Source organism: Pelophylax lessonae (assembly GCF_965119305.1).
Source record: "Pelophylax lessonae genome assembly, chromosome: 3".
In the NCBI taxonomy this organism is placed as follows: Eukaryota; Metazoa; Chordata; class Amphibia; order Anura; family Ranidae; genus Pelophylax; species Pelophylax lessonae.
In genome coordinates, this window is record NC_138770.1 from 512969784 (window position 1) to 512986384 (window position 16601).

Sequence of the window (16601 nt, forward strand, 5' to 3'; positions counted from 1 at the left end):
AAAGAAGTGTAGGCAAATATTGCCAAGTCAAGATGTGCCATGCTGATGTACCCAAAAAGACTAAGTGCTGTAATAAAATCAAAAGGTGCTTCAACAAAGTATTAGTTTAAGGGTGTGCACACTTATGCAACCATATTATTTTAGTAATCTATTTTTACCTACCTTCACCTAAATGATTTTAGTTTGTTGTTCGAGTTGAACAGTTTATAGGTCACATTAAAGGTGGAAAAGGTTCTGAAATGATTTCGTTTTGTCTCATTTTTAGTTTACATCACAGAAACCTGACATCTTACCAGGGGTGTGTAGACTTTTTATATCCACTGTATGTATCCATGAATACATTGTGTTTAACTTGGCAGTGCTATTATTCCAATCATAGAAATTGCTTGACAAAAAGTGTTAAAACCTTGTAAATATGACGCCTATTTACCATCCTTTTTGCAGGATGGGGTCGGTCTGTGACCAAGCTGTAATGCTTAAATGCAGAAAAGAAATTAATGGTCACCAACCTGGCTCTGCTTTCTGTGGTTTTGGTTTTCTGAAAGATGACTGGATGAACAGAATCTCACATTCTCTAGGCAAGTAAAACAGCACATACAGTATATATGTAAACTGTGTATTTAAATGTTTTCCTGGAGTTCAGCTTTAAAATTAGGTAAAATAAGAACATGAAAAGAAATAAAATTTCCAACATCCAATTTTCTTAAGTGTCAGTAGTTTTTTGTTGACTTCACATTATAGTCAGACATTTTGGTTTGTTCAGGCTGCTACATTTTATATTCTGTGGCAAAAATACCAGTTCAAGTTTAACTTCGTAGCTTTATAAAAAGAAAGGTATCAAAAGTGGCAAAGTACCCAAATTGTTCATAATGGTACATTAATAAAAAAATAAAATAAATTAATCAGCATAATGTCCCTGCCTGGTAAATGTATAAATAAAATAAGCTGTCATGACTTCTTGATGCAACTGAGGGATGAGTCGGTATTCAGAACTTCAATCATTGCTCTCAGTGTAGGAAATGATTCAGACACAGATGGGAGTGTTTTGAATGATGGATTCAGGCTAAGGAAACAAACATAAGTGTAAGAAACACTCTCTTTTAGGGTAATAGATATTTTGGCATTTAATTACTGAAGAAATAAACAGTATAAAAATGCTAAAGTGAAAAATTCTATGAGAAATACGCTGATCCTGTCATGCATATATTGTTTTACATCTTGCGTGAGAAGATTGAAGACCGCCCTTCTGTGACTCTAGTTGTATACCATCTGCAAGGAAATTAGGACTTCAGCCAAAATATTTTTTTAGTTTTGAGTAGAGGAGGAAAGGCTTAAAATCTTTTTCAGTTTTTTAAAATACATTCTTTATTTCTAACAAGACATCATACACTGGTGAAATGATAAAACCGATCTGAAGGCATGATATCAGCATTCAAGTACAAATAGGAACAATGAATCATACACAGCACTTCTTCACATACACATGAGTATACATTGACTTTGATTATTGATGGATACAGTGTTACTGTAATGTTAGAGCCATTCCAGATCATACAACACAACATTGTACATATAACTTGAAGCACAGAAGAGTAGCTAATTACTACTAATTACTCACCAGGGTGTGGGTTTCCATTTTTTTTTTATAGAATTATATATAATATATACAAGGGGTCTTAAATGTTTCTGCACACCCGTGAGGGCGGGAAGAGTAGTAATTGGTCATGTCAGAGTGTGACCAGCCTGTCTGGAAAGCTGGCTGGTCTTGCAGTTTAGTATAAGAGTTGTCACACTGTGGTAAAGATGGCTGTAGAACTTATAATATAAAAAAATATACATGGGTTCTTCAAAAAGTTTCCTCACTTTTTTAAAATATTTTTATATAATTCAATTTGAATTATATACATTTTAAAAGAAGTGGTGTAAGAGAAAGTATAAATAAGAATCCAAAAAAAAAAAAAAAAAAAAGGAGGGAGGACTAAAATGAGTGGGTCCAGATGGGGGCAACAAAAAGGAATTAAGAGAATGCACAGATAAGTTAAGACAGGGCCTCTCCTTCAGCCTAGGCCATCACTCTGCAACATAGCACCTCTATGAAGGGTTATCCTGAATTGACATGAAGTTTTGAATACTCTTGAGTACTGAAAAACCCAATCCAGTAAGTAGAACCACATTGGTCAAAAATTTTCACATGTACCTCCACTGGTGGATAGGAGGTCTTCCATGCACTTAATCTTGTATATTTTAGCAAACCACAATGCTACTTAAGGGAGAGGTGCCTGCTTCCACAAATAAAATGCAGCTGGAGACTGCAATAATTAAATGCAGGATGACAGATTTCTTGTAAACCTTCTTTCGGCTGGTGTAGTTAAAAAAAAAAAGAAAAGGGCATGGTCTGTCAGTATAAGATAATTTTAGAATTTTTGAGATTTCTGATGTTCTGCCAAAAACGCGGACAATAAAGGACATGACCAGAACAGAATGTCACCGCCATCCTGACTGTATCACCAGCATGTATCAGGGTTTTGCAAACTGCACTCTGTATCCACGATGGGGATATCAGTTTTCACTTACTCCATAGCTACCGGGACAGAATATTAGGGAAATGTAACATTTACTTTGACAGGTGCTTCTTGTCTAAAAGTGGGATTTCCCTTAACCCTAGGAGGGATTACCCTACTTTACTGTTGTGTCAGACGACGGACAATGTAACAATGGAAGTGGGGTTACATCTCAGTGGGGACACAGTCCACAAGATATTCATCCTTTTCTCCGGTTATTTTATTTATTAATTTTTTTACACATTCTTTCCAGTTAATTCTCCTTTCATACAAGCTCAGACTTTACAATCACTTTAATGACTAAGGATGATTTCATCGAGTCCTAATCCGAACACAGTTTTTCGTATTGGGATTGCAGCACTTTATTTTAATATATTTCATGAAGCGGGCTACAAGCTTCTATCCAGCAGAATACGAACAGGACAGCGGTCAAGAGGTGTTAAACTATGGCTAAAATGTCAGGAGTTAGGGCTCTCAACCTCACGTGTGAATGAGCCCTTACTAGATAAAAAACTACAGCCACAGTTTGCATAGTGCTTTACAAAATACATTTTTTGAAGCTACAATATGTTCCATTGTTGATTTTGGTTTAGACATCTTCTAGCCCCCTGCATCCTAACCCTAAACTAAGGCTCCTTTTAAACCTGTGCTGGTGCAACAGTGAGTCTATGTTTTCGTGCAGCACTTTTAGGGCAGCCCATTATTGTCCTAAGTGCGACAGTCCCACACCTTTTTATTTTTTTCATGCCACCAAAACACATGATACTTTTGTGAAGGGTGTAAATACTGCGCTAACCTGGTAAGTTACTTAAAGAAATAAAGTGCACGTGCAACGTGTACCAATGCTTACATGTTACCTTATGCTGATATAATAAATAAATAATTATATAAATAGATGGATAATAATATAAATTATGCTGTGATGAAAACCGTGTGTAGTATATCACTAAAGTGCACGTGCAAACAATAATAATACTGCTGATGCTTTAATATATTATGCTAAAAATATGTTGCAAGAATAAAATACACAAAAACAGTTCAAATATATAAATAGTCCGTGAAGTGAACACAACTTAATAAGGTGCAAAGAAACGTGCTCAAAAGTCTCTGGTGCAAGGATGGGGTCGTGCGTGACGGTGATCCTTTGGGTTCTATCACTCTGTGCCCAGGGGTAAGGTAGCACACTTACCAGAAGGTGTGGATTCCAATGGCGTACGCCAAAAGGAATCTAAAGCGCTTAAGCTGCTGCTCCCATGTATGGATAGGTGGGTGGACGATCTCCTTATGGACACTCAGCATGGAAGAAAAAAGGTAGAAGCTCCTCATAGTGTAAAAAGGTTTTCCTTTTATTGAACTCCAAAAAATGCACAAACAATCTTCACATACAACGTCCATAAAAAATATCCATAAAACCCCCGATCGGTACTGCAGCTAAACTTTAAAAACACTCCAAGGTGATAAAACCACTCCAAATAAACCGTGGGTGACACAACAAAAACGAACTTGACCCAAAATAAGTGGGGTCAATCTAATAGAAGACCGCTGTTGAGCTCCTATGTTGCCTCGCGGCTGGATAGGACGCTGGCTATCTCCGCTGTTTTCGCCGAACCCGGAAGTAAGAGTCTCGGCGTGCGGTCCAGCTACTGGCTCAAAGCGAGGCAACGTGCGTGCCAACTTGACGCGTTTCGTCAGAGTGTGACATCTTCGGAAGTGGCACGTACGTTGCGTTTCAGCTTGGTTATATGCAGGAATGGTGACTCATTTCCGCTCCTTTTCCACCCACTCATAATCCCCTTTCTTAACATATAAACCGGAAGCGATTCACTAAGTTCATAGTCTATACTTTACTACTATTCTCTTTATGAAATTGTGTTTTAAACATGTGTTATATAGCAGGTGGAGATTGTTATTGATAAGGTGAGAACTCGACTAGAAAAAAAGTTAATGAAGATAAGTTAATTTGTATGCTGGCCACTGTCCAGCTAGTTTAGATCCCCAGTGCAAATTTATATATGTACTATTGGAAAAAATGGGAAATATCCTATGTCTGGACAAATGGTCCTCATCCCGTTTAGAGATTTGAAGAAGGTATATGCTCACAACAGTGATCCCAGTTTACACTGATGATAGGAGAGGAGGATGGGACTATAGCGGACTCAAATGTCAAAAGTTTATAGGTAAGCAGGGAAAACAAGTTGGAAATATTAAAATATAACAAAATTTATTAAGAGAAATATAAAAGTCGACACATAGAAAATGAAAAAAGTGATACAATTCAACATATTTCACATATGACTTGGTAGTAGTCGATCGAACGGGCGAAAGCCTTATGTTCAATGCATTTCGCCTTAAGCTTTGTCAGGAACTCTGGCATAATACATTCACCCTTTTGTAGAGTCAGGACTACATTAGGACCTTCAAAATGTATTCATAGAGAAGAAGAGAGATATACATAAATAAACAAAAATCAATATCATGATAGTTTAGAAAATCTACAATTTTCATTTAAACCTTAGTATTAGTATATACAAGGTCATGAGAAAGAAAACATACAGCTTACCACACTTCAAAATGTTGTGCCTAGTACAAAAGAAGAGGATTGGACCACAGATTGCGTCTCCCGATAACTTGCCTCATGGTTCCAAACCGAACAATCCCTGGCAGGACCCGCTGCGGGTCCTCCCTGGAGTTGGCTTACGGGTATGGATTGGGCCAGTCTTGAAATGGGTGCCACCACAACGGACACTAGGTGGAGCCCAGAGTTCTGTGAACAAAAATAGTAGTGTGCGTTGTGTAGCAAATCTGATGTCAGACAGAGCTGGTAAACATAAATAGACATCAAAGGTAGTGCCATAGCTGATAAACGCCCCTATGGGGTTCAAAACAAGGATAGCGAAACATATACGCTAGAGAGCTACCAGGTATAGGGTCAGCTTGGGGCTAAACAAGAAGAATGAGGACGCTAGACCATAATGGCCATCCATATTCGAAATAACGAATTTATGGAGGCAGCAAATGAAGGCATTAACTCGAACCGGTTGCCCAAAAAGGAACCAGGCGTATATGACTAATGTATAGTCTAAACGGCCGATGTACCGTCTGACCGATATGCGGGGCCCGAAGTTTAGCAGTCCATAAATAAAAGCTCAAGTATCTAAGAGGGTAAGTGAACAAATCTCGTCAAAAAAAGGCCCCATGTGGTGCGGGCTTGGGTATCTTACCTTTCCACCAGTAAAGCCGCGTGTCGGGAGAGCCGCCATGACTCATCCTCCCGCGCCCGCGGCTTAAGACTGGTCCCACCGGAAGCGACGTATGTCCGCAATCGTCACTTCCGGCGTGGGCGCCATATTGTCGGATGTCCGCCGCTAGAGGTCAAATGATCTCTGTGGATTACATCCGCACCGGCTGTATCGGCCGGAGGGGGCAAGCAAGGATACTGTCCCCTGCTTGGCGCCCGAATCCATACCAAACAAGGAGCCAATGGACAAGTGGGGCGCAATCCGAATCCGAAATAATATCGGAAACAGCCAGCAAATATCTGGACGATCAACTGAGACCACATGTGGTGAGACTACCTTCCTACTTAAAAGATACCATTGAACTTTTAAAAACTTTGGAAGGACTAACTGTTCCTTGCCATTCTATCCTAGTAGCCATTGACATCGAGGCACTTTACTCCAGCATCCCCCACAGCAAGGGGCTGGAGGTGGTCGCTGCTTTCCTCCGGGAACAGGGACGCCCATTCTGGCCTAAAGTTGACTTTCTTTTGAAACTCTTGAAACATATTCTCAATTCCAACATCTTTACATTCAACGGCAATACATTCCTCCAGGTACAGGGGGTAGCGATGGGGACTTCTTGTGCCCCGTCGTATGCCAACCTGTACCTGGGGGGATGGGAGCGTACCCTGTTCGCGGGGGAGTCCAGCGACCCCCTCCTGAACCATATACTCCTTTGGAGAAGATACATCGACGATGTACTCATGGTGTGGACGGGCTCGCTGGAGGAATTACAATCTTTCATGTCACTTATAGGGGACAATCCCTTCAACCTAAAATTTACGATGCAATGGCATAGGAGCAAATTAGCCTTCCTGGATACCGAGGTCTTGTTGGACCCTGACGGATCGATTTATACCACGCTGCATCGTAAGGATACCGCAGGTAACACTATACTTCATTTTGATAGCAGTCATCCACGTTCATTGGTACAAAGTATCCCATATTCCCAGTACTTGAGAATACGTAGGATCTGTACTAAGGAAACAGACTTCAAAAGGGAGGCTGATTCCCTTCGTCAACAACTTTTGGCCCGGGGGTACAGCAACAGGGTCCTGAAACGGGCCTATGGCAAAGCTTGTGGACTGGAGAGGGACAAATTAATCTTTGGCAAAAGAAAAGACAAGAAGGAAGCGGTCACTAGAATTGTGACAAAATTCAATACAGACCATCATTTGGTCCGCAATCTCCTTGCCAAAAATTGGCACTTCCTTAGGGAAGACCATACCATCTCTAAATACGTCTCTACATACCCTCCGTTAACTTTTCGTCTGTACAGGTCTATTCGTGATTCCCTGGTGCACAGCCATTACACTGAGCAACCTGAAGGGGAGCATCTCCCTAAAGGCACGTTCAAATGCGGGACTTGTGATTTTTGCCGTGGGTCTTGGAGGGTCCTTCCTTCCCACTTCCCAGGGGAGGTATTCACAAATGTCGATTCTACGCAGATTGCCAAACACAGGGGGTGGTTTATATCGCCCTCTGTAGATGTGGGGCTTTCTACGTAGGAAAGACCAAACGCAAACTAGCCAAGCGCATACAGGATCACCTTTACTACCTTGAGGTGGGTCTCATCTACACGCCCATCTGTAAGCACGTCGGCGTGTATCATGATTTTGACCCCGATTATGTCAGGTTCGCTGTTCTCAAAGTCATCCCCGCCAATCCACGGGGGGGGGGGGGGTGACTTCGATAACAAAGTCCTCCGCAAAGAGGCTATGTGGATCTTCAACCTACAGGCCACTCAGTGGCCAGGACTCAATACAGCTATCTCGTACAAGCCCTTCCTTTAGATCTCTGAACGTTCTATTCTTGTCCCCCCAGGCCGTTCCAACAACTGGCCTCATCACTGGTTAGTTCTCAGTCAGAATGTAGGCAGACACTTATTTCATGACCCAGAATTTAACAAACTGCAATCCTCCAGCAGTAAAATTCTAAAAATCTTTTTTTTTTTTTTTGTTTTACCTCTATCAAGCCTCATTTATTGAGGCCTATTCGTTTTATTCAAGGATTATGGTTTATTTTTTTTTTTTTTCTCTTGTTGTATGTTCTTTATCACCTTATTGGTTATACAGGTTACATTGAACCTCCTAATGGGGACCAATGTTCCCTACTGAACTTTCTTACATGTTGGAGGAAGCCAGGTATGGGCATATCATGCTTTTTTCATATGGGTTTTTCCTTGGTTATTAGGGGGACAACTGTTATGAACGTTCACAATACAGGATGCGCTTAATGGCACATATGCTCTCTAGCCCATTGTGTATCCTATAACAGGGGGATGGATTCATTCTCTCTTCATTTCCCCTATTTTTTCCCTACTTTATCACTCCCTACTATTCCTCCCTCTTTCCTATTTTCAGTCACTTCACCATTTCTGATTTTATTGTTTCTTCCTTTCTTTATATTTAGAGTTGCCTGTTCGATGTGTATATAGGAACTATCAGTAGGATGTATATGTCCTTGATAGGTTCCGAGCGTTTTATATTTTCTATATCCTAATCAGAGCTGTCTTCAGCTTTCTTCTTTTTCTTGGTTTAAAATGTACTCAATATATTTTTGTAGTCTATATTATTGTTTATATTATTGTTATCACTGTAATGGATTCGGATTGCGCCCCACTTGTCCATTGGTTCCTTGTTTGGTATGGATTCGGGCGCCAAGCAGGGGACAGTATCCTTGCTTGCCCCCTCCGGCCGATACAGCCGATGCAGATGTAATCCACAGAGATCATTTGACCTCTAGCGGCGGACATCCGACAATATGGCGCCCGCGCCGGAAGTGACGATTGCGGACATACGTCGCTTCCGGTGGGACCAGTCTTAAGCCGCGGGCGCGGGAGGATGAGTCATGGCGGCTCTCCCGACACGCGGCTTTACTGGTGGAAAGGTAAGATACCCAAGCCCGCACCACATGGGGCCTTTTTTTGACGAGATTTGTTCACTTACCCTCTTAGATACTTGAGCTTTTATTTATGGACTGCTAAACTTCGGGCCCCGCATATCGGTCAGACGGTACATCGGCCGTTTAGACTATACATTAGTCATATACGCCTGGTTCCTTTTTGGGCAACCGGTTCGAGTTAATGCCTTCATTTGCTGCCTCCATAAATTCGTTATTTCGAATATGGATGGCCATTATGGTCTAGCGTCCTCATTCTTCTTGTTTAGCCCCAAGCTGACCCTATACCTGGTAGCTCTCTAGCGTATATGTTTCGCTATCCTTGTTTTGAACCCCATAGGGGCGTTTATCAGCTATGGCACTACCTTTGATGTCTATTTATGTTTACCAGCTCTGTCTGACATCAGATTTGCTACACAACGCACACTACTATTTTTGTTCACAGAACTCTGGGCTCCACCTAGTGTCCGTTGTGGTGGCACCCATTTCAAGACTGGCCCAATCCATACCCGTAAGCCAACTCCAGGGAGGACCCACAGCGGGTCCTGCCAGGGATTGTTCGGTTTGGAACCATGAGGCAAGTTATTGGGAGACGCAATCTGTGGTCCAATCCTCTTCTTTTGTACTAGGCACAACATTTTGAAGTGTGGTAAGCTGTATGTTTTCTTTCTCATGACCTTGTATATACTAATACTAAGGTTAAATTAAAATTGTAGATTTTCTAAACTATCATGATATTGATTTTTGTTTATTTATGTATATCTCTCTTCTTCTCTATGAATACATTTTGAAGGTCCTAATGTAGTCCTGACTCTACAAAAGGGTGAATGTATTATGCCAGAGTTCCTGACGAAGCTTAAGGCGAAATGCATTGAACATAAGGCTTTCGCCCGTTCGATCGACTACTACCAAGTCATATGTGAAATATGTTGAATTGTATCACTTTTTTCATTTTCTATGTGTCGACTTTTATATTTCGCTTAATAAATATTGTTATATTTTAATATTTCCAACTTGTTTTCCCTGCTTACCTATAAACTTTTGACATTTGAGTCCGCTATAGTCCCATCCTCCTCTCCTATCATCAGTGTAAACTGGGATCACTGTTGTGAGCATATACCTTCTTCTTATATATGTACTATTGTGTAAGTTGCATACTATGCAGTATTGCAATGATAAGGTGCAAAAGGTTCAAAAAATATGCAAAAAAGGCTATTTTTCCGATATTCCAATATTGTAAAAAAAAACTAGTAAAAAAACTAGTTATTTTATGTGCGATGTTACAATATTATACACTGTCCAGATCTGTGACAATATTAATACTATCCAGATCTATGAACCAATGTTTAGCTTCCGTTTACATTCATCCCCTAGGTATTTCATATATACCCCAATGTGAAGGAAGATATATAAGAATAAAGTATGTAGACAAAAAAACAAAAATTGCATAAAGTGCATGGTCATTTAGAGGGGTGTTCACCCCCCCCAATCGCCATCTTTTGACAATATCTGCTACATCCCATAAATATATCATAATAAATACTTATAAATACTACAAATCAATATATTAAAATCAATATTTTAAAATCAATAATTAGATAAAAAACAGTTAATGTCCAAATCTTTGTTCATTCCCCTCGGCTGTAAAGTATCTAGTTCACATATCCAAAAAGTTTCATTCTTTGATATGGCTATTTTTCTGTCTCCCCCTCTCCAGTGTGATTCAACTGTATCTATGCCACAAAATTTTGCTAGTGTGGGGTCTCTATTGTGATGGGTTCTAAAATGCATGGAGAGACTATGTTTTTTGAAGCCCTTTCTAATGTTATTTAAGTGTTCCCCTATTCTAATGCTCAATTTTCTGGTTGTGCGGCCCACATATTGGAGGCCGCATGGACAGGTGACTATATAAGTTACATGAGTGGTAGCACATGTGATGAGTTTTTTTATTTGGTACTCTTTGGATGTAGTGTAGGATTTAAAGGAAGTTTGTTTCCTATTCTTTGCTTTGACTGTATTACATGCTTTACATTTTCTGCAAGCATAAAAACCTTTAAAATCTAGGAAGGTTGGCCCCAACTTCTTGGGAGGGTCTGGAATGTTATGGACCAGTTTATCTCTCAAATTAGGTACTCTACGGTATATGAACGCTGGTTTCGGGGGTAATATTGTTTTGAGAGTATTATCTCTCATCAATATGTGCCAATGACGTTTGATTACTTTCTCTAGTTGTTTATGATTTCTATGGTATTGTGTGATGAATGCTAGATTAAAGTGACTGGTGCTAGGTTGAATACTCTTGTCCTTATCTATTAGTAATGTTGTTCTATCCATCTTTCCAATGTCATCTCTCAATGTGACTAAAGCTTTTTCATTGTACCCCTTATCTATAAATCTTGTTATTATTGTGTTAGCTTGTTGCACATAGTCATTAACGTCTCTGCAGTTCCTCCGTATTCTCAGCAGTTGTCCCTTGGGAATGGCATTGATCCATCTCGGGTGGTGGCAACTGTGGGTGGGTATATACCCATTTCGGTCTGTACCTTTAAAAAAACTCTTGGTATAAAATTTTCCCTGTTTAAAATTGATAGTCAGATCTAAAAAATTAACTTAGTTTTTATCATATATACCCGTAAAATTTATTTTATAGTTGTTAATATTCATGTCATGCATAAAAACTTTTAAAGCTTCCTCCGTTCCTGACCAAATAAAAAAATATCATCAATGTACCTTTTGTAGATTACAAGATCATTGATGTTTTTTTGAAAAATTTCCTCCTCCTCCCATTTACTGAGGAATATGTTGGCTACACTGGGGGCGTAATTGCTACCCATGGCGAGGTCCAGCATTTCACCTAGTAGAATTTGTTGGTCGTGTTTTAGGTCCGTTTTTTCTTTTAGAGCCCACATGACAGCTCGTAGGGCATCTGTTTGATCAATATTGGTATAAAACGACTCAACGTCTATTGTAGCCATAATTAAATTAGAGGTGCCTTGTATTTCATTTAAGATATTAATTAGTTGTTTACTGTCCCTCAAGTAGGCCGGGTAGGTCTGTGCTAGGGGCTGTAGGTGGAAGTCTAGGTATTCCCCTATTCTAGAAAAAAAATGGATTTTTGTAAGATCTTACCGTAAAATCCTTTTCTCTTAAGCTCATTGACAGACGTAGTCTTCTTGATTCTCAAGAGCTGGGTTATGTTGTCTCCGCAGGAGTAGGACTAGGCAGAAAGACAAAACGTTCTGGCTCCACCTTAGGGGCAGTCCCTGAGGGTATATCCTCCCTCTCTTTGCTACAGGGAATCAGTTCTGTTTTAAAGCAGTACAGAGAATTTAACCCAACCCAACTCAATGATAGAGGGGCGGGTACTACGTCTGTCAATGAGCTTAAGAGAAAAGGATTTTACGGTAAGATCTTACAAAAATCCATTTTTCTCTATCGCTCATTGACAGACGTAGTCTTCTTGATTCTCAAGAGCTGGGACATCCAGAAGCAGTGCCACAAATGAGGGGTGGGATTGACAAAATCAAATCCAATCTAGAAGGCCCAACCGGTGCCAAACTAGAAGTTTTAAAGGCTCATTATAAACAAAAAATGAGACTAAAGAAAAATTTTCCAACGGAAAAAAACCCTCGAGGTAGACCACTGGTCTCCTCAAATTGCGGCCTGCAAAACCTTGCGGCCAAACGAGGCATCAGACGATGCCATTACATCAACTTTATAATGTTTAGAAAAGGTATGCACCGACGACCAGGTAGCCGCCTTGCACACCTGGACCACTGACGCCTGATGGCGAAAGGCCCATGACGCACTAAGTGCCCGAGTGGAGTGCGCCTTAACAGGGAACGGGGGCTCCCGACCCTTAATAGAATAAGCCTGCACTACCGTCTGTCTGATCCATCTGGAAATGGTCGCGGCAGATGCAGGCAACCCCTTTTTGGGTCCATCTGGGATCACAAAAAGTGAATCCGTCTTGCGAAACGAGTCTGTCGTTTTCAAGTATACCCTGATCGCCCGGACCACATCCAAGGAGTGTAAAGCAAACTCCCGAGGATGACTGGGCTTAGGACACAGGGAAGGTAATACAATTTCTTCATTCAGATGAAATTCTGAAACCACTTTTGGTAGGAAGGATGGATTCGGACGAAGAACCACCTTATCTCTATGAACCACCAGATATGGTGAACGACAAGATAATGCGGCCAGTTCTGACACCCTGCGTGCAGAAGTAATAGCCACCAAGAAGGCCACCTTCTGGGACAACGTGGGTAGAGGAATCTCCCTAATATCTTCAAAGGGAGGTTTCTGAAGAACCGACAACACTAAATTAAGATCCCAGGGGGGTAACGGCGCGTGCACTGGCGGAGCCAGATGTCGCACCCCCTGGATGAAGTTCCGCACCAAGGAATGAGTAGCCAAAGGCTTCTGAAAGAAGATGGCTAATGCTGAGACCTGACCCTTGATAGTACTCAAGGCCAGTTTCTGCTCAACCCCTTGTTGCAGAAAAGCCAATATTCGACTAATCGAATAAGACCGAGGACGGAACCCCAAAGGTTCACACCATGCAATATAGGACTTCCATGTGCGATGATAAATCTTTCTGGAAGTCGCTTTTCTTGCTTCAACTAGAGTAGGAATTACTGAAGCTGACAAACCTTTGTCCTTCAGCACCTGGGTCTCAATAGCCAGGCCGTTAAAGCCAGCGATCGTAAAGCAGGATGGAGGATCGGTCCCTGAGACAGTAGATCCTCCCTGAGAGGAAGTCTCCACGGGACGTCCGCCACCAGTCTGACCATGTCGGCGTACCAAGCTCGACGAGGCCAGTCCGGAGCTACCAGGATTACTGGGATTCCTTCCTCCTCTATCCTGCGAAGAAGTCTTGGCAGTAACGCGAGAGGAGGGAAGGCATATATTAGCTGGTATTGCCCCCACGGGGCGATCAGTGCGTCTGCGGTTTCTGCTAGAGGATCGTGGGAGCGAGCCACGAATCTCTGAACTTTCCTGTTGAATCGTGATGCCAACAGATCCACATCCGGGGTGCCCCACCGTAGGCACAAATGGTGGAAAACGTCTGGATGGAGGGACCATTCCCCCTGATCCAGGGTCTGACGGCTGAGATAATCTGCCTGCCAATTCTCCACCCCCGGAATGAACACCGCAGAGATTGCTGGAACAAATCGTTCCGCCCAGCGAAGAATGCAAGCCACTTCTTTGGCCGCTCGGACACTCTTGGTGCCCCCCTGGTGATTGACATAAGCCACGGCCGTGGCATTGTCCGACTGGATCCGAACCGGGCTGCCCTGGAGCTGCTCGGTCCAGTGAATCAGACAAAGTCTGATCGCTCTCAGTTCCAATACATTTATCGGTAACCTGGATTCTTCCGGGGACCAAAGTCCCTGGACAGATAACTGACCAAGAATTCCTCCCCATCCGGATAGACTGGCATCCGTGGTCACTATCGTCCAATATATTGGCAGAAATGACTTTCCCTGGCTGAGCATCGGAGACCGAAGCCACCAAACCAGAGACTCTCTGGTCTGTTTGCTCAATCGTATCTGATTGTCCAGGGATTCCGGATTCCGATTCCATCTGAGAAGAATCTCTTGCTGAAGAATTCGGGTATGGGACTGGGCAAATGGGACTGCTTCGAAGGAAGCCACCATCAACCCCAGAACCCTCATGCAAGTCCGAAGGGAAGACCAGCTGTTGGACAGTAACAACTGGACTGCTGATTGAATCTTTCGGAGTTTCCCTACCGGAAGAAAAACTCTCGTCCTGACTGTGTCTAGAATTAGACCCAGATATTCGAGCCTCTGGGTGGGAACCAGAAATGACTTTTGCTGGTTCACCAGCCACCCGAATTCCTGTAAAGAAATCATAGTAATTTCTATGTTTTGTAGCAAGGTCTGAGGAGACTCTGCATGAAGCAGAAGATCGTCTAGGTAACCTAGAATCGATATACCTCTTTGGCGCAGAAGTGCCAACATTGGGGCCAACACCTTTGTGAAGACCCGCGGAGCCGTGGCGAGACCGAAAGGTAACGCCACAAACTGATAGTGGTTCTCCTCTACGGAAAAGCGTAGAAAACGCTGATGTCCTGCGAAAATGGGAATGTGAAGATAGGCGTCCTTGATGTCTATGGACGCTAGGACATCCCCTGGATGCAGGAAGGCTGCTACCGTGCGAATGGACTCCATTCTGAATCTTCTTATGTTGACGAAAGAATTGAGTGCTCTTAAGTCCAGAATTGGACGCACTTTGCCCTCTTTCCTGGGTATTGTAAACAGGTTTGAATAAAACCCTTGAAACCGTTCTGTCCAAGGAACGTGGACTACCACTCCTTGTTGTAGTAAATCTGTGACTGCTCTCCGCAGATCTTCTAAACGATCTGAGGATAGTCGGATATTGGAAGGGAAGAATCGCGCCGGTGGGAGAGATCGAAACTCGATCTTGTACCCTGACCTTATGACTTCGCAAACCCATTTGTCCGGGATTCTGGAAAGCCATGGATCCGGGAACCGGCGAAGACGTCCCCCCCCCCAGTTATGGGTGGGAGCGCACCTTCAGGCTTTGGATGGTTTATCTTCAGGTCTGGAGGGGGCGGGGCTTTTGCTTGCCCGACCAACGACCCCTGACGCCTCCTGCAGGAGCTTTGGAGGACTTAGTTTTTTCACCCGCTGGACGAAAAAACCTCTTGTGAGCAGAAAAAGAAGGCCCTCGTCTTTGACGAGTTCCTCTACCTTTAAAATTTTGCGGTAAAAAGGTGCTCTTTCCACCGGTGAGATCCTTAATGATCTCATCTAAGTTGGCTCCAAATAGACGCTCTCCTGAAAAGGGGATATTAGCCAATGCTTTTTTGGAACCTTGGTCGGCTAACCAACCTTTTAGCCACAGTGTACGCCTGAGAACCACTGCTGAGACTGATGCTCGCGCCATTAATGGAGTGGCGTCTAACGCCGCATCACACACAAACTGTAACCCCTGTATCATTTGTTCCAACAAATCTGATACCGCCTGAGGGACTTCTTCTAAGTCCCGGCGTAACCACTTGGTCCATTCAGTTACAGCCTGCGAAACCAGACCAATAGCTATTATAGGTCTGAAAGCTGATCCAATCAAGGAAAACATGGTGCGAGACATAGCTTCTATCTTGCGATCCACTGGATCTTTAAAAGACGGAGCGTCTTCTAAAGGAATAACCGTGGCTTTATTCAATCTAGCAATTGGTGAATCCACCACAGGTGGTTCTGTCCATTTCTTAATAAGGGTTTCCTCAAACGGATAACGCCTGTCAATGCGTTTAGAAATAGTAAAAGTGCGTTTTGGCAGACGCCATTCTTCTTCGATTGGATTGCCAAAACATTTGGGCAATGGAAAAACCTTCGCCACTTTGATGCGTTTTTTAGTCCCAAAAGGGATTTCAGTTTCAGCTATTTCTGATGGAATACCCTGTAACCTTAAGGTCTCTTGAACAGATACAATGAGTGCGTTTACCAACGCTTCCTCTCGGGCTATGGCGGATGCCGAAACATCCTCCTCACTGTCTGAAGAGACAGGACCCGAGACACCAATCCCAGATGAAGTACCTGCAACTGCAGAAATAGGCTCAGAGTCTGAATCCGAGGTTTCAGATAATAAGGGGTTAGGCGGGGGTCGCTTTCTTGCGCCCTGTCCCTGACAAGCCACTTCCACCCGGGACACAAAAGTTTCCATAATAGCTGACAATGATTCAATAGTCAATGGGGTGCTGGAGGATCCCGCAGACCCCTCGAGGGGATCCGGAGGAGATACATGAGCGGCAGGGTCCATGTTAATACAGGACACCTTTGCCAGTAAACAAAAAAACTTTTTCTTTTTTTTTTTT

At 42.6% G+C, this 16601-nt stretch overlaps 1 protein-coding gene across 2 annotated transcripts in view; it reads right to left on the bottom strand.

Moving 5' to 3' along the window:
• Positions 1-329: 329 nt before the first annotated feature.
• The window catches only part of TTC13 (tetratricopeptide repeat domain 13), a 289788-nt gene continuing 273516 nt past the window's right edge, over positions 330-16601 (bottom strand). For both annotated transcript variants that reach the window (XM_082249950.1, XM_082249949.1), the window contains exon 23: positions 330-1063. In XM_082249950.1, coding sequence (XP_082106076.1) covers positions 949-1063 — 115 coding nt within the window. In that variant the 3' untranslated portion in view covers positions 330-948. The remainder of the gene's footprint in view (positions 1064-16601) is intronic.